This window comes from Enhydra lutris, unplaced genomic scaffold (assembly GCF_002288905.1).
Source record: "Enhydra lutris kenyoni isolate GAN:26980312 unplaced genomic scaffold, ASM228890v2 scaffoldscaffold110, whole genome shotgun sequence".
NCBI lineage: Eukaryota > Metazoa > Chordata > Mammalia > Carnivora > Mustelidae > Enhydra > Enhydra lutris.
This window is the reverse complement of record NW_019154194.1, coordinates 110,097-134,715: the sequence shown is the minus strand read 5'-3', so window position 1 is coordinate 134,715 and position 24,619 is coordinate 110,097. Positions and strand designations below refer to the sequence as shown.

At 43.6% G+C, this 24,619-nt stretch overlaps 2 protein-coding genes across 2 annotated transcripts in view; one reads left to right on the top strand and one right to left on the bottom strand.

Annotated features, from left to right (window-relative positions):
- The window catches only part of LOC111139493 (zinc finger protein 404), a 169,477-nt gene that overhangs the window by 35,418 nt on the left and 109,440 nt on the right, over positions 1-24,619 (bottom strand). The gene's annotated exons all lie outside the window — the stretch shown is intronic.
- Positions 659-23,880, top strand: LOC111139494 (zinc finger protein 45). Its single transcript, XM_022491772.1, has 9 exons — positions 659-781; positions 2,815-2,897; positions 3,678-3,736; positions 11,347-11,500; positions 11,592-11,664; positions 13,214-13,254; positions 16,875-17,001; positions 17,954-18,049; positions 21,782-23,880. The coding sequence occupies exons 6-9, from the start codon at positions 13,240-13,242 to the stop codon at positions 23,608-23,610; spliced, it is 2,067 nt and encodes a 688-aa protein (XP_022347480.1). The 5' UTR covers positions 659-781; positions 2,815-2,897; positions 3,678-3,736; positions 11,347-11,500; positions 11,592-11,664; positions 13,214-13,239; the 3' UTR covers positions 23,611-23,880.

Below are 24,619 nucleotides of genomic sequence, written 5' to 3'. Positions count from 1 at the left end.
TGCGGGAGGTTAACATCGCGGCCTTCGTTTCTCTCTGGGAGGTGAGTGATCCCCGGGACCCCGCGACCTTTTCTAAGTTTTTGACCTGGCCGTGAGATCAGCGGCTCCGGGCCCTAGGTCACAAGGAGGAAAAGCCGCGGCCAGTGGCAGAGATCGAGGTTGAGGGGCGGGGGCGGCTGCCTGCCTTCCCCTCGCCGGAGCCTCTACGTTTGGAGCGCTTCGCGGGTCTCAGGCTTGGTGGCGGACCCGGCTCCGCAGGCTTCGAGGGTCTCCCGGCTCCCCGCCGCCCAGCTCGCTTTCCCTTCCCCTTCCACACGGCTTTGTCACTTCCTAGAACTTGATCTTTCCATATCTCAGTTTCCTTTCCTGGAGACGGGGATATTACCTACCTTACACATTTGTCCTGTACATTCATGGTATAGAGTTTAAGTGAAATGTTTGGAGCAGTTCGGACGTGTGGCAAGGTGTTAGTTGTGAATATAAACACTACAATAGTAGTCAGAAAAGTTACCTCTCTGGAAACTCTTCCAGGTGGCACTGGCTCTTCTTATCCATGCGGGACAGGAGGCTCTGCCCGGACTATTTCTGACTCGTGTTTTAGAAAGAGAGCGTCACCCACAAATACCTTCTGCGGTTTTTGCAGGGCCGCAGACCAGACTGTAGCACCTCAGGCTCCTTTCTTTTCCGCCTCCTGACTTCTGAAAGAAGACTCCTTGGCAGCAGAGCCCCGCTGCGACCGTACTTAGCTTTCTTTCGTCTTCCTCTTCTGCGGTGATAGAAGGTATTTCATTCATGAGCAACTGTTAAATAATTGAGAAAATATGGAGAATATGCACAGGACATGAGTGATAGTCTTCATGGTTACACCTGGAGTGCTAAGCGTCGTCCCGAGGGTTTTATAAAAATTAACGCAGTCTTCACAAAGCCCTCTCAAGTGAATACTGTTACTGCCTCTATTGTACAGACGAGGGAATGGTGGCAGAGTTACTAAGTTGCTTATCCTGTGTCACATCGCTAGTAGGTGAAGTGGATTTGAATCCAGGGTGTGTGTGCCTTATGGATATCCTTGGTCCCAAAGTTTGAAGTCCTCAAATTGGAATTAGGAAACAAAACAAAAACAAGTTATATGAATATTTAACCATAGGAAACTGGCTGCAGAGGAGTCAAGTCATTTGGGATCAAGTTAATGGAGGTAGGTTGGAATTTTAATGTAAAGTATTTTGAAAGCAGGATTCATGAGTCTGGACTTTTTATAAAATTTTAGAAGCATTCTCATTTCCTTTTATTTCAGACAATATTTATAGTTCATGTTCTCATTATGGAAGATATGCACACTCATCAGAGAGAAGTTAGAAAATATAAAAATATATACAGAAAAGCAGTAAGAATAACTCCTAATACTAGAATATAGACATTTTTAAAAATCATTTTAGTGCATTCTGTTTAGCAGTTTTTAAATGTGTGTTTATTTATTTTATGATATTGTTACCCCAGTATTTACAGTTAGTTCCTTAACTCTACTGTGGAAGTTTCTAAGCATACCCAAAGTATAATATAATGAACTCCTATGTAACAATCACCCTGAGTCAATCCTTGCTAGTTTTTTTTTTTTTTTTTTGCTTCTCTGCTCTCCACACACACATTTTTTTTTCTCCTTGATTATTTTATTTTTTTAATCATTTTTTTATTAACATATAATGTATTATTTGCCCCCGGGGTATAGGTCTGTGAATCATCAGGCTTAAACATTTCATAGCTCTCCTTGAGTATTTTAAAAGATTCTATTCATTTATTTTAGAGAGAGCGAGAGCACACAGGGGGAGGAACAGAGGGAGAGAAAATCTCCAGCAGACACTGGCTACATTTAACTGACTGAGCCACCCAGGCGCCTTTCTCCTTGAGTATTTTATTTTATTTTATTTTATTTTTAAGATTTTATTTATTTATTTGACAGACAGAGATCACAGGTAGGCAGAGAGGCAGGCAGAGAGAGAGGAGGAAGCAGGCTCCCTGCTGAGCAGAGAGCCCGATGTGGGGCTTGATCCCAGGACCCTGGAATCATGACCTGAGCTGAAGGCAGAGGCTTTAACCCACTGAGCCACCCAGGCGCCCCTCTCCTTGACTATTTTAAAGCAAACCCAGATGTTGAGTTGGTGGGACTGAAAAACTATCACAAATTGTTTATATATGAAGACCAGTGGAAGGGAGATTTTATTAATATATCAGGATTGGTGTAAAGAAATACCGTAGACTGGGTGGCTTAAACAACAGAAATTTATTTTGTCACATCTGGAGCTAGAGGTCAAAGATCAGGGTGTTGGCAGGTTTGGTTTCTTCTAAGGCCTCTCCCCTTGGCTGCCTTCTCGCTGTGTCCTCACATGGCCTTTCCTCTATGTGCCTGCTTCTCTTGTCCCTTTATGTGTCTAGATTTCCTCTTACTAGGATATAAGTCAGATTGGTTTAGGGACTACTCTAAAGAACTCATTTTAAGCTAATCACCTCTTTAAATGGCCTATCTCCAAATATAATATATTCTGCTAATTTGCTGACTTTTGAACCCAGAATATCATCACATTCTGAGGAACTGGGATTTAGAACTTCAACATAAGAGTTTTAGGGGGTTATATTCAGTCCATCACAGATAAAAACAGCAACTCTAACGTTTTCACTCTTGGCAACGAGGAGAATGTTACTCGTAGGAGAAGGTTAGAAAGAATTGCAGTTAGGGAAGATGAGGGGTTGTCTTTGCTCCTTTGAGGTTGCTCTTGCCACTGGCATATAACTTTGATTTCTTTTCTCTCTTGTTGGGTTCAGGGACTGCTGTTTTCCAGGACCTTGTCGTATTCTTTCCAGAGTGCCCAGCAGCAACCTGGAAGTTAGCAGAGAAGAGTTATTCGGTGAGTAGCCATCAAAGGGGGAGCCCCAGCCTGGGATTAGGAAAGAAAATAGGAGGGTAATCTATATTCACATTCCTTATCTTTGATCTCACTTGTGGTGGGCCGCCAAATACTGCCAACTTTTTCAAGAGTGTTCAGAAGCTGATATACCATTATGCCCAATATGTCATGGTCTAAAACAAATTTCCTTAGAAACAAGTCGATGCTAATGTTTCTTTCTTTCTTTCTTTCTTTCTTTTTTTTTTTTAAGATTTTATTTATTGGGGCACCTGAGTGGCTCAGTCGTTAAGCGTCTGTCTTCTGCTCAGGTCATGATCCCAGGGTCCTGGGATCGAGCCCCTGCATTGGGCTCCTTGCTTAGCGGGAAGCCTGCTTCTTCCTCTCCCACTCCCCCTGCTTGTGTTCCCTTTCTTGTTGCGTCTCTCTCTGTTAAATACATAAATAAAATCTTTTTAAAATTTTAATTTATTTGACAGAAAGAGCGAGAAAACAAGCAGGGGGAGCAGGAGAGGGGGCAGTCAGTAGCGGGCAGAACAGGATCAAACTTGAGCAGCTCGGTTTAAAACCTAGCTCTGGCACTCTGACTGGATAACCTTGGGCAAAGTATTTAACTTCTCTGTGCCTCTGTTTTCTTACCTGTCCAAATAGGACTCTCAGTACCCACCTCCTAAAGTTTTTGTGAATATTAAAAGAGATATGCTATGTAAAGTGCTTGACATAGTTCCTGGGATGTTGTAAATCCTCGACATATTACAGACTAACGTCTTTTTTCTATTATAGGTGGCTATGTGACATGAAAAGTGCAGCAAGTTATCAAAAGGGCAAAAGGGGATTTTAAGGTATTCTTTTTTTCACCTGCCTAGCGTTTTCCCTACTTCAGTTCTGTCATTCAGTTGAACAAAAATGAATAGTTTCTGTAATAGCCATTGGTTAAACTTATAACTAACACTAATTTGCTGTCTTGAACCCAGAAAGTGCCTGGGGGATGGTTATTTGGTCTCGGTTGCTTTAAAAAGGTTCAAGTCATCACTATCCAATATGGTAGCCATCAGGTACATGAGATAATTGAGCACCTGAAATATGGCTAGTGCTAATTGGGATGTTCTGTAAGTGTAAGACGCACAATGGATTTCAAAGACTAGTATGAAAAAAAGGAGTGTAATGTCTCAGTAATTTTTATGTTGATTGCAGATTGAATTGAATTTTTATGTTGATCGTAGGTTGAATATATTTTAAAATATATTGTTAAGATTGAGCCCAGTTGCTTCTTCTAACTTTTTTTAATGTGGCTACTAGAAACGTTTAAATTATACTATGGAACTTGCATTGTATTTGTCAGATCGCACTGGTCTTACTGGAAGCTCTGTTTTCACTCCGGGGATTTGCCTTCAGGGGCATTCATGAGTCACTCTTGCTCCTTAGGCTTCCAAGGGCATCGTACAATGGAGAGAAGCAGAGAGTTTGGACTTAGGAGGCCTGAGTGCCAGGTCTAACCCTGCCCTTGATTTTCTGGGTGTCCTTCAGAAGCTCAGGTAACTCCTGGAGAGGCAGGATAGACTAACATCGTGGTTCTCAAACTATGGTCATATCAAAATCACTTTAAGGAACTTGGTAAAAAATAGAGAGACTATAAAGACCTAGGAGTTTTGCTCTATCAATGAGCCTGGGTTTTTGTGTTTATTAGCTTTCTGGGTGATTTTGAGGCTGTTCTGATCACCTCCTATTCACCCTGTGTAGGAAGGCGAATGCTTGTTCTAAATAGTATGAGATGGCTGAAGGCACAACGCCCGGCCCTGGCCAGGTGTCAGTGGGAGCAGCTTACTCACAGCCCTTGGGAGGAGGACACTACATGCCATGTGGGGCCGTGTGGGGCTTGCGCCCGAGAATAGCATAAACCAGCAAGGGCTGTGGTAGGGGGTTTTTGTAGTGACAGGAATGTAGAGTGACCCTTGGCTCCCGAAGGAAGATGTGATTAGCTTCTCTGAATAATTTGACAGGCTGGCAGGGAGGTAAAGGCTGTTAGGTTGAGGACGAGTGGGGTGCATCCGCTCCAGTTGGTAGGGTGAATTTTTTCGGGTCTTAAAGTTATACAGGCTATTGTGTGGCAACATGGAGAGGTTCACTCCATTGAGAAAGAAGGTTTTTAACACTACGGTTCCCCCAGAACCAAGAGGCATAGCCTGCTACATAGGACCATATGAAGCCTGTCACATGCAGGGTTGGGAAGCAGAGAGAGGAAGGGGGCTATGCCTTTATGACTAGAGTGGCAGCAAATAACCAGGTGGAGACATCTGTATTGGGTACTAGTGAAAAGAAGCAGGTTGGGGTCAGTGGTCAGGAGAATGAGGGCTCTTGCGTGCTCTCTGGAAGCTGGGTTTTTGACAGATAGGCTTTGTGATTTAGCAGGCTCATGGTGAGGTTGGAATACAAGATGTCAAATAGTATTGAATCTAGACCCTGGTTCATATATAGAGGAAGTAGCTGGGTGGGGAGCCTTTCCCCCAGGGTCAGGGGCCAGGGCCGTATCTGGAGAGAGCAGAGTAACTCATGGCTAGGCCTTTGGGCCCTGTAAGGCTCAAAGTTGTATAGGCAGCACATGGAATCTCGGGCCTTATAATGCGGTGTACACAAGAGTTGACAACCACTGCTTATAAGACAAGGGCTTGGGCTCCATATTGCCTAGGTTCATTAGTGCCTGGTGCAGTGTCCTAACGGGACAATGAGATTGTGGCCTGGGGCAGTAGGAGGTGTGTAGGAGTGCACACCTTAGCCGCCCACCTCCACAGACTTGATTTGATTAGTTGTAGTAAGGCCTGAACCCTTTTTTTGTTGTTGTTTTTTTTAAAGTTCCTTTGTGAGTCTAATGTGCTGTCCAAGTTGAGAACCACAGTCCTAGTAGATAAGGCTCTGGGTGAAAATCTTGACTTTTCTATTGGTCACTGGTTGATCATGAACGGAGCTATTTCTCTGTGCTCCATCTTCTTTACCTGTAAAATGGGGATGATTTTTGTCTCAATCTCTAGATTTGTGAAGATCAAATAAGTTAGCACATGTACTACATTCGCGGAAATGGTGCCATGGTAGGTACTAAGTCAGTTGCTATTAAATGTCAGCAAAAATTGGAGAGTATTTTATGAATGGCTTGAGTTTCCTTGTGGGTAAAATTAGGTGCTTAGAGTGCCCTTGGTATTCTTTCTGATCCTAACAAACCTTGATTCTAATCCCATTTTTAGAACCAGAGAGAAAGAGAAGATTGCAGTGTATTTACTTTCTCTTAACTTTTTTGCTCTGTTGTGGCTAGAAGAAGAGTTGAAGGGGAAAACCTCAAGTCTTTAGTCTGTCTGAGGATATCTGGAGGGTTGTTTTGACTGTTGCTACTGTCATAGTGACCCAGAAACCAACAGCATCAGCATCCTCTGGAATATTGTTAAAAATGTAGATTCTTAGGCTCCATCCTTGATCTTCTGATTTAGAATTTCTAGGGGTCAGACAGAGGTTTCTGTACCTTCCCAGGGTCTCCATTTGATTCATGGAACATTAAAATTTGTGAAGCCCTGGTAGAGAGAACAGACTCCTGCTTCTTAACAAAAAATATTTTCTGTTTTCTCTCTGGCTGAATTCCACATCCTTCCAGTACCAGATATCTGCATGATGCGCTCTCCCTTGTTTGGTTCAGGTTTCATGGTCAAATGTGGGAGAAGCATCCATGACAAAAAATTATTCTGCAGCAGCCCTTCCTGCTATCTCTTCACCTCTTTTTACCATTCCTTTTTGGAGAAGAGAGCACATGTGCAGGAGTGGAGGGAAAGGGACAGAGAAAATACCAGGCAAGCTCTCCGCCCAGTACCAAGCCCAACATGGGGCTTGATCTCATGACCCTGAGATCATGAGCTGAAATCAAGAGTCGGATGCTTAACTGACTGAGCCACCCGAGTGCCCCGACCCTGCCTTATTTTTCTCAAAAATACCTCTCACTGTATTATCAGTTTGCTAATATCCTTGACCCCATTATAATATCAGCTGCATGAGATCACGGTCCTTGCCTGCTTTGTTCACTGCTGTGTCTTTCATGTCTCGGATCCTTGGCTAGCATAGAGTAGGAGATAAATAATAAGGCCCTGATCTACACAACATATCTGTCAGCTGTTCATTACAGCAGTCATTCTGCAAGTCTTTGTTGAGTTCCTTTCCTACCGAGTGCTCGCAGAAACTATCTTCTTTTATCTTGATGCTTTCAAAATTTGTTTCTCTACATTTTTGCCATTTTAATTACAATATGTCTTGGTGTGGATCTGCTTTTTTTTTATTTTGTTGGGGGTTCTCTGCGCTTCCTAGATCTGGATATCTGTTTCCTTCCCAGATTAGGGAAGTTTTCAGCATTATTTCTTCAAATAACTTTTCTGCCCCCTTTTCTCTCTCTTCTTCTTCTGGGATCTCTATAATCTGAATGTTACTATGTTTGATGGAGTCACTGAGTTCCCTAAGTCTATTCTTGTTTTGCAGAATTCTTTATTCTGTCTTTTGTTCAGCTTAATTACTTTCCATTACTCTGTCTTCCAAGTCATTAATCGGTTCCCCTGCCTCTTCCAGCCTGCTGTTCATTCCTTTGAGTGTGTTTCTCATTTTATTTATTCAGCCCTTTATCTCTGTTATTCTTTTAGTTCTGTGTTAATGGCCCACCAGTGTCCTCCACTCTTTTCTCAGGTCCACTGAGTATCTGTGTGGCCATTACTTTAAATTCTCTATCAGGCATGTTAGTTAGATCTGTTTCACTAAGATCTCTGACCGTGGCCTTGTCCTGTTCTTTCATTTGGGACAGATTCCTCTGTCTTCTCATTTTGTCTAAGTCTGTGCCTGCTTCTCTGTGTTCAGAAAGTCAGTGACATCTCCCTTACTGGAGGGTAATGGCCTTGTGAAGAAGAGGTCCTGTAGTGTCCTGCCATGTAGTGTCCTCTGTTCCCCAGTGCCTGGTGCTTCAGGGAGTGTCTCCTATGAGTGTGGCGTGTGCTCTGCTTGGTGTAAGGAAGTTACAGAGGGAGCGTCAGTGCTGTGCTGGTTCCTGCAAGTGGCTCTGTGTTTATGCTGATGGGTAAGGGAGGGTCAGTGGCTCCTGCCAGTTCTTTGTTCCAGGAGGGTCTCTCCAGGAATGCAGCCTCTCCGGAACACACTCCCAGGATGAGCAGACAACCTCCCCACTATGTGCCCCAGGTGCACTTCTGCACTTCCCATGCCGCCTCCACGCTGTATGTCCACAGGTGTTTTGTCCTGCCTTCTTTCCAAGAAGGATGTCTCCAGGCTCTGCCTGAGCCAGGCCCACTGACCTTTCAGACTACATACAGGCTTTCAGCCCTGCTGGTTGCAAGAACTCCTGAAATGAGGCCCCTCTTGCTTTCTGAGCCCATGGCTATGGGGGATTCATTTTCCCATAGCATGCTCCCTGTGTGTTTTCTGTCTCTCACACTTCTCCACAACCATGGCTCCCTCTTTCCCACTGAGGCCACAATCTGTTTCTCTTCCAAACCAAGGCTCCACACTTCTTGGCTTCTACCTTTACTTGTGAGTTTGTTATGTCAGTGTTCAGGTTGATTTCTGGGGTATTTAGGATGATTTCCAGGTTATCCGGTTGTATTCATGGGAGGAGGTTGTATTCATGGGAGGAGGTGAGCTTAGGGTCCTCCTGCTTTTGCCACCATCTTCCCCTCTCTCCAAGAAGTAAATGATTCTTGACTTCATCCTCCACATAGTCCTCTCTGATCCCAGCCACTTCCCCTTCCAATCTCTTTCCTGAGAGAATAATCTGATTACAAGACAAAGGGATCTTTTACCCTCCCTTCCTCAAGGCTTTCCTGCTGCCTTGCAGATAAAACTGGAACTCACATCCTGGGGAGGTTGAATCCCACTCACCTGCTTATCTGTTGCTGCCTCTGATTTGTATTTATTCCCATCATAGCATTTGTTCTCTTGAGGTTTTCCGGTGATTCTACTTCTCTTGGGCTAGTAGAACTCAGTCATCTCCCACAGCTCAGCAAAAGCCATGTTTATGTAGAACCTGCTCCATGGGCCTCAGGGGACCCAGAGGACCCCATACCCTACTCTGCCAGGTAGCAACATATAATCACCAAACTGTGAGCAAGTTGTATATATATCTCTCTCTCTTTCTTCTTTTTTTTTTTTTTAATTTTATTTATTTGAGAGAGAGAGCGCGAGAGAGCATGAACGGGATGAGGGGCAGAGAGAGGACAGACTCCTCACTGAGCAAGGAGCCTGATGTGGGGCTCAGTCCCAGGACTCCCGAGATCATGACCTGAGCCAAAGACAGGTGCATAACCTACTGAGCCACCCAGGCACCCCAATTGTATCTCTTTTAGTGAGGTTTCCGTAAGTGTTCAGTGAATTGATAAACTCATTTACTTAATGAAGAATTTATAAATTAACCTGTCTATTGCTAATTATGTAGGCAGTGAGCTAGTTGCTCTGAATATTTTGATGGACACATTGTGTGGATTTCGTAACGGTCCCATGTAGGCACTGACTTCAAAAAGCAGAAATCACCTTTCTGAGATGGTAGTTTTATTTCATTTTTAATTTTTAAAAGATTTTATGTATTTATTTGAGAGAGAGAATAAGAGAAAGAGAGAGAGCATGAGAAGAGGGAGGGTCAGAGGGAGAAGCAGACACCCTGCCAAGCAGGGAGCCTGATGTGGGACTCACTCCTGGGACTCCAGGATCATGACCTGATCCAAAGGCAGTTGCTTAACCAACTGACCCACCCAGGTGCCCTGAGATGGTAGTTTTAAAAATCCAGACGCTCTTCTCTCTCTCCCCCTTCCCCTGTACCCCCCAACTCATGCATGTGTATGTGCGAGCGCACCTGCGTGCGCACAGACTCTCTCTCTCTCTCTCTCTCTCAAATAAATAAAATCTTAAAAAAGAAAAGGGGTCACCTGGGTGCCTCAGTTGCTTAAGTGTCCAGCTCTTGATTTGGGCTCAAATTATGATCTCGGGGTCCTGGCATTGAGCCCCAGTTTGGGCTTGATGTGGAGTCTGCTTGGGATTCCCTCTCTCTTTCTCCCTCTGTGCCTCCTCCTACCTGTTCTCGCCATCTTTCTCTAAAATAAAGAAATAAAATCTTAGAAGAAAAATCCAGAGGCTCTTTTCCTTCCAAAGATGACCTTGGTCTTGCAAATATTGTGAAAGACTTGGATGAAAATCTTGGAAATAAAACACCTGCTCTCCAAATCCTCCCACCTGGGATCAGCCTCAAAATTTTACAACTCAGGGGTGCCTGCTGGCTCAGTTGGTTAAGTGTCCAACTCTTGATTTTGGCTCAGGTTGTGATCTCAGGGTTGTGAGGCAGAGCCCCATGTCAGGCTCCATGGTGGGTGTGGAGTCTGCTTAAGATTCCCTTCCCCTCCCTCTGCCCCTCCACCCCCCTCTCTTCCTCCCTCTCTAAAAAAAAAAAATTTCTTTTAATAACTCAAAGAAATCTTCATTCATTAAGACCCTGACACTGACTGCTGAGTGTCTCCTGAGCAGTTTCTGTTCCAAGCACTGTTTCAAGTGCTTGAGCTACAAAGCTGAGTCGGTATTAATTACAAGATTGATTTACCAATTATCCCCCTTTCCCCAGGGGTGATGGAAAGCGCTCCATGCAGAACACTTCTTACTGAGCAAAAGTTTTTGGGCAGATAGAGTCAGAACAAAGTGAATCACAGATCCCAGAAGCCTATTTCTGCCAAGATTGGGAAGTTTTCCATTGCCCTTTTCCATACTAGGGTTCCTGTATCTAAAGATGGAGGAGTAACTAATAGTAATTAACTAATAAGTAACAAATTAACCAACAATTAACCAATAATAATCTCTTAACCTGATTATCGTATGTTCAGTTTCTACCCTCCTCAGAATCAGTCCTACCCTGAGAGTGAAAAGGAGAACTTGTATCCAGGCCACCTGTGTGGTTGGGCCGTGGTTCATTACCCAGAGGTGCTCAGCTGGAAAGGGCTTGATCTCAGGAATCTAACCCACTCTCTGCCTGCCTCCGCCCCGAGGAAGGGGTTCCTTGGGTGTTCCATGTGAAGCAGCCATACCAGTCACTTGCGTTGAATGTTTAAGCCACCAGACGCTGTTCCAAGTGTCTGACATATAGTCACTTAGACCTACTACCCTTCCCCTGAGGTTGGTAATATCATTGTTGCCATTATTATTATCTCTAGTTTTAGCTTGCGCTTTTTGAGAGACAGAGTATTAGCAAGTTGGGGATGCAGTATTCACAAACTGGTGGTCTGATTCCAGAGCCTACGCCCTTCACAGTGCTGTTCTCTTCTCCCTCAAGCAGATCCTTTGGCTTCAGAGTCGTCTCCCCGTTTCCATGTCTCTCATCCCTAGCTCTCAGCTCTCGTTTCTCTTCCTGTGAGACCTTGGAGTCCCATCAGCGTATTTTTGTCCTCAGAAGCAGCAGAGAAGCATCTAGAATACCGGTTCTGGTACGAGAGCTGGATTCCACTTCCACCCGTGTGTCTTGACCTCATGAAACTTCAGCTTCTTCATCTGTTAAACAGAAGCCACAGTCCTCGTCATCAAGTGAAAACGTCCCAAGATGCCAGGTACCGTGCCAGGGGCATTGCACAGATTAGCTCATTTATTCCGCCACAGTAACCCTCTGGCTGAAGTTCTGTTTTGATCTTTTTGTTGTAGCTGAGGATGGGCACAGAGGTGTAGGCAATTGGACCGAAGTCACACGACTTGTGCGACAGTAACTTCGTCATAGGTACGTGGGCAGTACCTTCACCAAACAGTGTGCCAGGTGCTTCGTAAGGTCCCTGACATGTACTCGGTGCTCAGTTAAAGCCACCCACTGCTGTTTTTGTTGTTTTTAATCATTTACTAGGATTATTATACCTTGTTAGTTTGAATGACATAATGACAACGATTACCTCACTTATGGGTAGATAAGTCTTGCAGAGTCACAGGTTTTTGTTTTTGTTTTGTTTTGTTTTTAAAGATTTTATTGCTATTCATTTGACAGAGATCACAAGTAGGCAGAGAGGCAGGCAGAGAGAGAGAGGAGGAAGCAGGCTCCCCACTGAGCAGAGAGCCCGGTACGGGGCTCAATCCCAGGACCCTGGGATCATGACCTGAGCCGAAGGCAGAGGATTTAACCTACTGAGCCACCCAGACACCCCTGAGTCACAGGTTTTTATTACTTTTTCTTCAGCTTCATGAGAGTCTTTTTCAAGGTCCTGCTTTTAACAGTAAATTTGACAAGGTCTCATATCTTTCAAAAAACAGTCCTCTGTTAACAACAACAGAAAAGCCCAACAGAAAAGTCCATATAGTAAAATTCACAGAGAGAGAGTAGAGTAGTGGTTACTAGGCGCTCAGGGGCGGACTGATGGGGAGCTGTTGTTTTATGGGTACAGAGTTCTAGTTGAGGATGGCGAAAAAGTTCTGGAGATGGATGGTGGTGAAGACTGCACAGCAACAGGAATGCGCTTAATGAACTTAATAGTGAATAATAGTAATAATAACGAACTTAATAATGGTTAAAAGGGTAAATTTTAGGTTCTGTTCATTTTATGCAGGAAAACAAAGTCATCCATGTATTCTTAAATACTATTGTAAAGGCATCCCGTTAAGTATGCTGACCAAGAAAGAATAATATATTTCGGGGGTTAAAGGTGATTTTTGTATGACAGAGCAACAGCCTCCAAAGGCTCCCGTTGATAGAAACCATTTATGAGGACAGGTTTTATGTTAGTAAATATTACCTGCTTTTCTGCAGCTCCTAAGAAATAAGATACCCTAAGAGTGTTCTGTGTGCCCTGCACCTGCTGATTTAATTCTTAAAACAATCCTATGAAATAGGCACTGTTAACCCCTCCATTTTTACAGATGAAAGAATTGAGGCACGGAGACATTAATAATTTGTCGAAGATTTCATAGCTAGTAAGTAGTAGTACCGTGGACCTAAAACATTTGGCCCTGGTGATAACTTTCTCAACCTGGGTACTTAATTCTCCACATCCACACTCCCTAGAATCAGATTCATACCCTAAAAGCGACAAGGAGAACTTGTGTGTGGTTGGGCAAGTTGTTCATTGTGCAGGGGCTCTCAGCCGAAGGGGTCAGGCTCAGGAATCCAGCCCACCCTCTGCCCATCAAGCCCCCTGAGGAAAGGGCACCATGGCTCTTTGATGTGAAGCATAAAATATGGGTAGTGATAATATGTTAGTTGAATGGGTTAAGGATAGTCTTGGCCAAACTCTGATGGCTTTTTTTTTTTTCTCTTTCCCCTTTTGTGCCTTCTCCGGACTCAGCCCTTCCTTAGAAGGACAAGTGCAAAATGACCAAGTTCAAGGTGAGTTCATCTTCCTTTCTAGGTTTTAAACGATTGTCTCGTTTCTCAGCAATTAGATGCGTTCTGGAAAATGATTAAACAGAATAGCAGGCATTTCAGAATCTCTTCTGTGCCAGAGGATCACTGCTTTTTATTTTAGTGTAGATTAATTTTTATTTTGTTTTATCACCTTTTATAATTTCACAAGTAAAATAGAGGAGAAAGGTCACTAGCAGTGAAAAAAAACCTCCCACTTTACTATATTTTCCTTATAAAAACTGTTTTCATTTTCCCATGTTCTTTTCCTTATATGCATTTGTAACCATATAGTTGTAATAGTTATATAGTTAAAATTTTCAAATTATGCTTTTCTAATTAATTAATATTATAGTTCCTACTTTTTTTATTCCCTACATTTTTTTTAAGATTTTTTGTTTCTTTATTTGACAGACAGAGATCACAAATAGGCAGAGACAGGCAGAGAGAGGAGGAAGCAGGCTCCCTGCTGAGCAGAGAGCCTGATGTGGGGCTCAATCCCAGAACCCTGGGATCATGACCTGAGCCGAAAGCAGAGGCTATAACCCACTGAGCCACCCAGGTGCCCCTATTCCCTACATTTTTTTTTTTAAAGATTTTATTTATTTATTTGATAGAGACAGAGATCACAAATAGGCAGAGAGGCAGGCAGAGAAAGTGGGGGAAGAGCAGGCTTCTTGCTGAGCAGAGAGCCCGATGCGGGGCTCGATCCCAGGACCCTGAGATCATGACCTGAGCTGAAGGTAGAGGCTTTAACCACTGAGCCACCCAGGTACCCCTCTTCCCTACATTTTTAATGGCTATATCATATTCCCTTGAATCAATGATGGACTCTGTGTGTGTGTGTGTGTGTGTGTGTGTGTGTTTCTCATAACTTTTGCCCCATTCTTGGACATTTAGGTAGTTTAGAATTTTTTTTAAGATTTTATTTGTTTATTTGAGAGAAAGAGAACAAGCAGGGAGAGGGGCAGGCAGAGGGAGAAGCAGGCTCCCCACTGAGCAGGGAACCTGATGTGGGGCTTGATCCCAGGACCCTGGGATCATGACCTGAGCTGAAGGCAGATGTTTAATCAACTGAGCCACCCAGGCGCCCTGGCCATTTAGAATTTTTACTGTGTTAAAGACCACTGTTATGATGAGTACCGGGTGTTGTAGGGAAGTATTGAATCACTCTATAGTATACCTGAAACTAATATTACACTGTATGCTAACTAACTGGAATTTAAATAAAAGCTTAAAAAAGCAAAACCAGGAAAGCGACATTATAATAAATTCTGATTTTGACATACTTGAAAGAATATTGTACTAATGGTGTTCCTAACATAGCCATTTTCCTCAAAAAGGAATTTTGAGGCATTTGCTATTCTTTGTTCTTAATATTTTAGGAATCTAAATTGAGAAAGGACACTTGCTAGGGGTACCTTGGGGATTTTGCACATACAACACTCTGATTTGGCCTAGTGTAGCCAGGCATAACTGGTGAGTCACATGAAGAAAATATTCTTCTGTATTTTCCCATAAGAAAACTAGAGTCCTTTTAAAAAAAAACAACAACAAAAAAAAACTTATTTGTTTTAGAGAGGAAATGAGCAGGAGGGGCAGAGGGAGAGAGAGAGCAAGAATCTTTTTTTTTTTTTTTTTTTTTGAGAGAGCAAGAATCTTAAGCAGACTCTACGCCCAGCGGGGAGCCCAATGTGGGCTCGATCCCAGGACCCTGGGATCATGCCTTAAGCCGAAGGCAGACACTTAACCAATGAAGCCACCCAGGCACTCCTGATTTATATTTTTTATTTACCTATTGATTTATTTTTTTTTTTTAAGATTTTATTTAATTATTTGTCAGAGAGAGAGAGGGAGAGAGAGCAAGCACAGGCAGACAGAATGGCCGGCAGAGGGAGAAGCAGGCTCCCTGATGAGCAAGGAGCCCGATGCGGGACTCGATCCCAAGACGCTGGGATCATGACCTGAGCCGAAGGCAGCTGCTTAACCAACTGAGCCACCCAGGCGTCCCATATTGATTTATTTTTTTATCAAAGTAATAGTGTTCTTAATTTTAAAAAGTCTACTAGTAAAGGAAGACATACTGATGCTTTTCTTACTGCCTTTAGTTTCCGACCAGCCTCAAGAGTGGTAAGTGGTCGCCCCTGCATGTTAATTCCAAAGAAACAGGATTATAGAATTTTAGAAAACTTCTTAGGCTCACGCAGGAAACCAAAGGTCCAACGGATCCAAAAAGACTCTGGATAAAGAGGGAGGCAAGGGAAAATAATTCTTCTTGAGGACTTAGGCCTTTCTGTGTGTGCTTAGTTGCTGTCGTATACAGAAGACACCACAGCTAATGAGACTGCCTCTTCATGGTGACTCTTCAGTGGCTCCTTTAGGATCTCTGTTGCTCATTCAGGGCTCGTGGAGATGCAGGGCTCCCGCGATGAGCACACAGTTTCCATATAAAATAGTTAAGGACTGTACTGCACACCAGCTGGTCTTACTCGTGGGTGATTTTTGCCCCCAGGCAGTGTCTGGCAACATTTCTGGTGTCGCCAACTTGAGGGAGGCTTCAGCCTCTATTGCACAGAAGCCAGGGCTGCTGCAAAAATGCAGGGGACAGCCCCCCCAATATGCAGTTGTCTGGCCCCAAATGTGAGTAGTGTCAAGGTTGAGAAACCATGCCGTACACAAAGCTATCCAGGAAAAATAGCAAAACATGAGTTTTTATATATGTTTTTTAAAATATGTTTTATATATATATATTTTTTTAAAAATAGCTTAAAGTCTCTAGTAGAAATTTTATAGTCATAAAATAAAACCCTGACTGGAATATGAGCAAAGGACATTGACTGGCAAGGTAGTAAAGAAGAAGAAATAAAGATGGCCAGTAAATATATGAAAATGTGATCATTTATTAAGTGGCAAATATGTACAAAATGAAAAATAAGTTGCTTTTTTACTAATCAGATTACATAGGACTTAAAAACGTTGGTTATGGGGCGCCTGGGTGGCTCAGTGGGTTAACCCTCTGCGTTCGGCTCAGGTCATGGTCTCAGGGTCCTGGGATCGAGCCCCGCGTTGGGCTCTCTGCTCAGCGGGGAGCCTGCTTCCCCCTCTCTTTCTGCCTGCCTCTCTGCCTACTTGTGATCTCTCTCTGTGAAATAAATAAATAAAATCTTTAAAAAAAAAAAACGTTGGTTTTATTCAGTGTTATGTATGGTGTGGAGAATTAGGGCTACTTAAGTTTTCTGAGGGGAAGAATAAAATACAGAAAAAGTTGAAAAGGAGGAAACCTGCCATCGTACATAGTAATTTTGAAGTGGCATATTCTTGGATTTTGCAGTTTTTTCCTTCTTGGAACTTATTCTAAGAAAATAATTAAGACAGGAGGCTAATACTTATTTGAAAGTTCTTTTTAGTATTTATTTTGGAAAGCAAAAAATCTAACGTGATACAGTATGTATTACCTGAAATGTTTACTTATATTGTAGTAAAATTGACTTTCGTCTCTTAGAATCTGAAACTACTTCCTACACATCCCTTCCAGTTTTCTCAGTGCTCCTTCTCCCAGCAGCCATTGGGTGCAAGATTGAATTTGCGTGTGCTTGGTGTTGCAGGAGGCGGTGACGTTCAAGGACGTGGCGGTGGTCTTCACGGAGGAGGAGTTGGGGCTGCTGGACCCCGCCCAGAGGAAGCTGTACGGAGACGTGATGCTGGAGAACTTCAGGAACCTGCTCTCTGTGGGTGAGGACAGACGCCCTGTGGACTTCAGCCCCCTGCAGTGTTTATTGTATCCTTAGATGTGTGTATCCTTTGGAGCTCTTGAACTGGATGACATTTTTTGGTCTTCTCTCATCAAAGTGTGTTTTATAAATGAGCCGTAAATTGATTCGATGACTGCTGTGGTCATCTCTCATTAGTGGGTCATGACACATATGTAGGGTATTGTACTAGCTATTTTTTTTGTTTGTTTGGTTTTTTTTTTTTTAAAGATTTTATTTTTTTATTTGACAGAGAGAGATCACAAGTAGACAGAGAGGCAGGCAGAGAGAGAGAGAGAGAGAGGGAAGCAGGCTCCCTGCTGAGCAGAGAGCCCGATGTGGGACTCGATCCCAGGACCCTGAGATCATGACCTGAGCCGAAGGCAGAGGGTTAACCCACTGAGCCACCCAGGCGCCCTGTTTGTTTGTTTTTTTTTGAGAGAGTGAGAGTGTATGTGTGCATGTGCAAATGGACAAAAGGGCAGAGGGAGAGGGAGTGAGAGAATCCCACGCATGCTCCTCGCCCAGCACGGAGCCCGATGCAGGGCTCAATCACAGGACCCTGAGATCGTGACCTGAGCCAAAATCAAGAGTCCGATGCTTAACTGACTGAGCCACCCAGGCTCTCCTTGGGCCGGCATTTTTAATGAAATAGGGTAGAAAATAATTGAGCCCTTGGCAATAACTACATGTTGCTGAAAATCATGTGAGAAATGGTGGAAAGAGTCTGAAGAAAACAGACCTTTTTTTCCAGTAATTTACAGGTAAGGCCCACATATCCTGGATTTTTGCATCAAACATCGTCTTCTGATGGGTCGTAATTAACAGTTTGGAAATCACTGATTTTGATGTCCCAAAGATGATATGGTTAGAATAACATTTTTAGTAGTTTAGTAATTTTTAAACTTTAAATGTTTGTCCTTGCCTTTTGACAGGGCATCAGCCCTTCACCCCACACGTAATACTGCAGTGCGAGAGGGGAGAAAAGCTTCAGATGAGAAAGACAGCAACCCAGGGCCGCGGCATCGCAGGTGAGAGCCGTGCGGCTGAGTCGGCTGTGCTTCCTGTCGCCTCCACAGCAGGGCCGGGCCTGTGAACTCTGTGGCAGTTTCTTGTGCTCTTCCTCCCCTCCTTTGCTCTTTTTTTTTTTTTTTTTTTTTTTTAAAGATTTTATTTATTTATTTGACAGAGAGATCACAAGCAGGCAGAGAGGCAGGCAGAGAGAGAGGAGGAAGCAGGCTCCCTGAGAGAGCAGAGAGCCCGATGCGGGGCTCGATCCCAGGACTCTGAGATCATGACCTGAGCCGAAGGCAGCGGCTTAACCCACTGAGCCACCCAGGCGCCCCTCCTTTGCTCTTTTATAGTCATTCTCCACTCTAAGTGATTCTTCTATATGTTCGCCAGATCCTGTCCTCTGCTTGAATCTCTGGGAGTGTCTTACCTGATTCAGAGTAAAAGCTGAGTACTTCAAGTGGCTTATGATGTCCCAGCTTCCTGCTCCTTGCTTTGCCCCCATCCTCCGCACACGTGACCTGTCACACCCCCATGTCAGTCTGTTCCATCCAGTTTTGGCGCTCCGCTCTGCCCCTCATGGCCCTGCATCATCAGCCTCTCTCTATTTGTTCTTCCTTCTGTAAGAAGTGCCCTTTCTCTCTGTCATCCTCTCGGCCTCTCCCTTCCTTCATGTAGATCTCTTCTCAAATCAGAACATCATAAGAGGGCTCCTGGGTGGCTCAGTGGGTTGGGCCTCTGCCTTCGGCTCGGGTCATGATCTCAGGGTCCTGGGATCGAGTCCCATATCGGGCTCTCTGCTCAGTGGGGAGCCTGCTTCCCCCTCTCTTTCTGCCTGCCTCTCTGCCTACTTTTGATCTCTGTCAAATAAATAAATAAAATCTTTAAAAAAAAAAAAAAAAAGAACATCATAAGAAAGAGGCACCTGGGTGGGTCAGTCGGTTAAGCATCCAACTCTTGATTTCTGCTCAGGTCACGATCTCAGGGTAGTGGGATCGAGCCCCATATCGGGCTCCTCACTGAGCACGGAGCCTGCTTAGGATTCTCCCTCTCCCTCTCACCCCCCGCAACTGACTCTCTTGTGCATTCTCTCTCTCTCTCTCTCTCTGTCTCTCAAAAAACAAACAATCCCCCACATCTAATGAAAGCTTAACTTTGCACTTGTAACCAAGTTGAATATCCTTTTCCCTGTGTGGCTTTTCTGTCGTCTTTAGTAGTGAATCATACTGTCTTGGTGAAGAATGACTTTTTAATTTTTTTTTTAAGATTTTATTCATTTATTTGACTGACAGAGATCACAAGTAGGCAGAGAGGCAGGCAGAGAGAGAGGAAAGGAAGCAGGCTCCCTGCCGAGCAGAGAGCCCGATGTGGGGCTCGATCCCAGGACCCTGGGATCATGACCTGAGCCGAAGGCAGAGGCTTTAACCCACTGAGCCACCCAGGTGCCCCAAGAATGACTTTTTAGAGTGAAGATTCTAATAGCCACTTTTTTAGGCAGGTCTCCTATTAAAGAAAATAAATACACTTTATCAAGAAAGAAAAATTCTGGGGCACCCGGGTGGCTCAGTGGGTTAAGCCTCTGCCTTCGGCTCAGGTCATGATCTCAAGGTCCTGGGATAGAGCCCTGCATCGGGCTCCCTGCTCAGCAGGGAGCCTGCTTCCCACCCCCCCCACCGCCCCCGCCGCCGCCTGCCTTTTTGCCTACTTGTGATCTCTGTCAAATAAATAAAATCTTAAAAAAAGAAAGAAAGAAAGAAGGAAAGAAAGGAAAGAAAGAAAGAAGGAAAGAAAGGAAAGAAAGAGAAAAATTATCAGGTAATAACTAGCTTTCAAGTTAGTCTTTCCCTTTGAAGATTTTCCTCATGGCAGCCACCCATCTCACAGAGTTACAGGAAATGGTGTCACCTACCGTCATCCCTGTGTGTGTGTTTATAGCTCTAGCAGGCATTTCATCCAGAGAAGCCTTTACTTCCGAAGCACCTCTAATACTGTCCTGTGTTCTTAATGCTTGTCATAGGCCACTAAATTTATTTCAGACTCACTGAATCCCAGCCTGTAACTTGGAAAATTGGTGTTGTCCATACAAAAACATGTTTCTCTATCCATCAGTTTGACAGTCTGCTTTCAGAGAATTATTCCTGAGGCTCTAAATATTGACTCCTATGTGAAAAGGGAAAAATATTTACACACAAAGGAGGAGAGTACAAAAATTTCAGAAGTAATCAATCCATAGGCCCCATGTCCACTTTTATGCCTTATGCTTTTTTTTTTCTTTTTTCCTTTAAAGGGATTCTTGCAGTGATTTTGTGATCAGCATAATTTTCTTATCAGCAACCTCCACTTAGGTTAGCCCAGCATCTGCTGAAGCCTTTCAGCTTCCCAGCAAAATTGCTATTTCCAGTCCTTTTCCTATTCTAGATAACTTACTTGGAAAAGTTCTTTTACTCTTGTAACATAGTTCAAACTCAGGGCGCCTGGGTGGCTCAGTGTGTTAAAGCCTCTGCCTTTGGCTTGGGTCATGATCCCAGGGTCCTGGGATTGAGCCCCGCATTGGGCTCTCTGCTCAGCGGGGAGCCTGTTCCCTCCTCTCTCTCTGCCTGACTCTCTGCCTACTTGTGATCTCTGTCTGCCAAATAAATAAATAAAATCTTAAAAAAAAAAAAAACATAGTTCAAACTCCACAAAGAAGTCAAACTGGGACTTACATATTCTTTCAACATGTCTTTGTTGGATACTGACAGGGTTCTGGGAGCGGTGAAAATGCTTGTCCTTGTGGCTGCTGCGTTCAGGTGGGAGAAGACATAAAATAAAAAGACAAAGGACATACATATATAGTACGTCAGATGTAATATGTGCTGTTTAAAAACAAAACGGGGTAAAGCAGATGCCAGGCAGATGGCCAGGGAGAGGGAGAATTTACTGCTGGAAATTGGATGGGAAAAGAGGCCTCATGGATAAGGTGTGATTTGACGAGTGATCTGAAAAGAAGCAGGTAGCTAGGTGTGTATCTTATGGGTAGAACAGAGTTCCAAGGAGAACATAACTCTTCCTGACCAGTATTTACTTTGAGAATCTGTGCCATACCCTGTTCATTTCCTCCTCACAAGTTCTTGCTCTGGTGTAAAAGATTAAGCTTCTGATTTTTCACTTTTTCCCCCCTGGAGATGATAGGAACTTTATTGCTATGAGGTTTTGGAATGATACATGGTACTATAAACCTCTTCCCCCATTACTGTCCTGAAGAATATTTCCCAGTAGGAGGTGAAAGGCCATTCTCTGCTTATACTCTGAACTTTAGGCACTTATGTGATAAGATAGGTTCTCCCAAACACGTGTCTTTACAACCAACCCAGTGCTTCAAGGCTTCTAACATAGAACAGACTTGCAGTGAAATAATTTCAAGCAAAGGTTTTCAGCATTGCCTGGGGACATTTTCTGATAATCTCTCTGTTTTACTAAATATTTTGAACGTTTGGTCAGATGTGCATACAATGGGAAGAATTATTTGGAAGCTATTTATCAGACATATGCTGAAGCAAAGCAAGGACAAAGCAAAGACAAGGCTTTTAGTAAAGTGCAGCTTCATCTTTGTAGAAACTCCCTAGGAATCTTGATCTGCGGCCACTAAATTTCTAACCTGTTTCTCCCATGTAAAACTTAGTATGATTCTCAATGGACCTACGTTTATAGCCCTGACATCTCTGAACCAAGTGTTTATATGCCTCATCTCTAAATTCCCATTATTCTTTTAGGAGACAAGAATCTAAATGACCTGGGGACTCTTCAGGAAATTGGATCAAAGTTCCTGCCACATGAAGCGCTGTTCTGCTCGCAGATCTGGCAACAGGTTACAAAGGAATTAGCCCAGTGCCAAGATTCCATGGTCCGTATTCAAGGAACTGGCTCTCATTTGGAAAAACGAGGTGATGCACTCTATAAAGATGAGGGATTTGGTAAAGGCTTTAATCAGAATTCACATCTTCAGGTTCCCCACAGAGACCAACCAGGAGGAAAAACCTACCAGGCAGAGGAGCACGAGAAAGGTTTCCTTCAGCGCTGTCATCTTCAAACTAACCAGACAGCCCATGTAGAAGAGAAGCCCTATAAATGTGAAAAATGTGAAAACACCTTCCGTCGGCTTTCAAGCCTTCGAGCCCATCAGAGGGTCCATAGTGGAGAGAAATCACTGAAGTATGACACATCGTTTAAGGGTTTAAGACAGAGATCATCTCTTCGCCATCACCAGAGAGTCCCCACTGGAGAGAATTCACACAAATACGAGGAATGTGGGAGGAACGTCGGGAAAAGCTCACATTGTCAAGCTCCTCTGATAGTCCACACATTAGAAAAACCTTATAAATGTGAGGACTGTGGGCTGAGCTTCAGTCAGAGCTCATATCTTCAAGTCCACCAGAGAGCCCACATGGGAAAGAAACCTTATAGATGTGAAGAGTGTGGGAAGGGCTTCAGCTGGCGTTCCCGACTACAGGCTCATCAGCGAATCCACACTGGAGAGAAGCCGTACAAATGTGAGGCATGTGGCAAGGGCTTCAGTTACAGCTCACACCTTAATATTCATTGTCGAATCCACACAGGCGAGAAACCCTACAAATGTGAAGAGTGTGGGAAAGGCTTCAGTGTAGGTTCACACCTTCAGGCCCATCAGGTAAGCCACACTGGAGAGAAACCTTACAAATGTGAGGAGTGTGGGAAGGGCTTCTGCCGGGCCTCAAATCTTCTGGACCATCAGAGAGGCCACACTGGTGAGAAACCATATCAGTGTGATGCATGTGGAAAGGGCTTCAGTCGTAGCTCAGATTTTAACATTCATTTTAGAGTCCATACAGGAGAGAAACCCTATAAATGTGAGGAATGTGGGAAAGGCTTCAGTCAGGCCTCAAATCTTCTGGCGCATCAAAGAGGCCACACTGGAGAAAAACCATACAAATGTGGGACATGTGGCAAGGGCTTCAGCCGGAGTTCAGATCTTAACGTTCATTGTAGAATCCACACCGGAGAGAAACCCTACAAATGCGAGAAGTGTGGTAAGGCCTTCAGTCAGTTCTCAAGTCTTCAAGTGCATCAGAGAGTCCACACGGGAGAGAAACCCTATCAGTGTGCAGAGTGTGGGAAGGGCTTCAGCGTGGGTTCACAGCTTCAAGCCCACCAGAGGTGCCATACTGGGGAGAAACCATATCAGTGTGAGGAGTGTGGGAAAGGATTCTGTCGGGCCTCAAATTTTCTGGCTCATCGTGGAGTCCACACAGGAGAAAAGCCATACAGGTGTGATGTGTGTGGTAAGCGCTTCAGACAGCGATCCTATCTTCAAGCCCACCAGAGGGTCCACACCGGAGAGAAACCGTACAAATGTGAGGAGTGTGGTAAGGTCTTCAGTTGGAGCTCATACCTTCAAGCCCATCAGAGAGTTCACACTGGAGAAAAACCATATAAATGTGAGGAGTGTGGGAAGGGCTTCAGTTGGAGCTCAAGTCTTATAATTCATCAGCGAGTACATGCTGATGATGAAGGTGATAAGGACTTGCCTTCCCCAGACAATTTGCACAGGAAAGGAGCTCCATAAAATTATATGTTTTAATACCTCAAATGGGTGCTGAAATAGCCTAATTATCAGACCTGTCCTAGAAGACAAAGTATTTGTTTATAAAAGAGTCAGTATTTATCCAGGGCTTGACATGTCACAGGGTTGGGTGACCACACAGCAGAGAAGCCTGGTAAGGGCAGTGACATAAGGACTTCATTCAGAATGTTGACATTTAGCAGATACTACACAGAAGAGAGGCTTAGGAAGGATGCATCCGATCTGAAGTTGACTGAAGGGCTGAGAGGGAAGTGCCAGAATTTTATATTCTGTGAGAATATAAGCTCCCAAGAGCATAGGGATTTGTTGACTGCCAAATCTATTCCGTCTTTTCAGTGCCTAACACGTGGTAGGTATTCACTAATGTTAAATGAGTGAAAGGGAGAATGGTCATATGTGAAATTTTTATTCAGTTCTCTAAAAATTTCTATGAAATGGGCTTAGTAGAGGAATTCTGCAAGGCTTAGAGGACATTTAAGTTGTACACATGGGCTCATTTTCCCAACCCTACAGGTCCTGTGAACTAGTGTTTATCAACCTGCCAGTAGGTCCCCAGTCACTTCAGTGGGTTTTGACCAGCACTTTTATATGCTAACATTTTATTGAGGTATAATTTGCATGCAGTAACATGCATAAATCTCAATTTTACAACTTCATGAATTTTGACAAATGTATACACTTATGTAATCACCAAAATCAATGTATACAAAATTTCTATTCAACCAGAATGTTTCCTCGTGTACATTTCTAGTTATTCCCACCTCCAGTGGCAACAAGTTTGATTGCTATACCTCACATTAGTTAAGTCTGTTCTTTGGTTCGATGTGTGTCCTCTTATATGTCTGGATTCTCTTGATCAAATATATGATCATTTTAGTAGATTGAGGAAAGTAAGATTGACAAAATCAGTGTCCATTATAAAAATTCCTCAGTGAGATAAAAGACATCTATGAAAATTCTACAAGCTAACATTTTTTGTAAAATTATTATT

What these genes read in the sequence shown, in the direction of transcription:
- LOC111139494 (XM_022491772.1), top strand. An exon ending in CAGGAACCTGCTCTCTGTGG is followed by an intron (nt 17,002 to 17,953) that starts GTGAGGACAGAC and finishes GCCTTTTGACAG; the next exon opens with GGCATCAGCCCTTCACCCCA. An exon ending in CCAGGGCCGCGGCATCGCAG is followed by an intron (nt 18,050 to 21,781) that starts GTGAGAGCCGTG and finishes TTATTCTTTTAG; the next exon opens with GAGACAAGAATCTAAATGAC.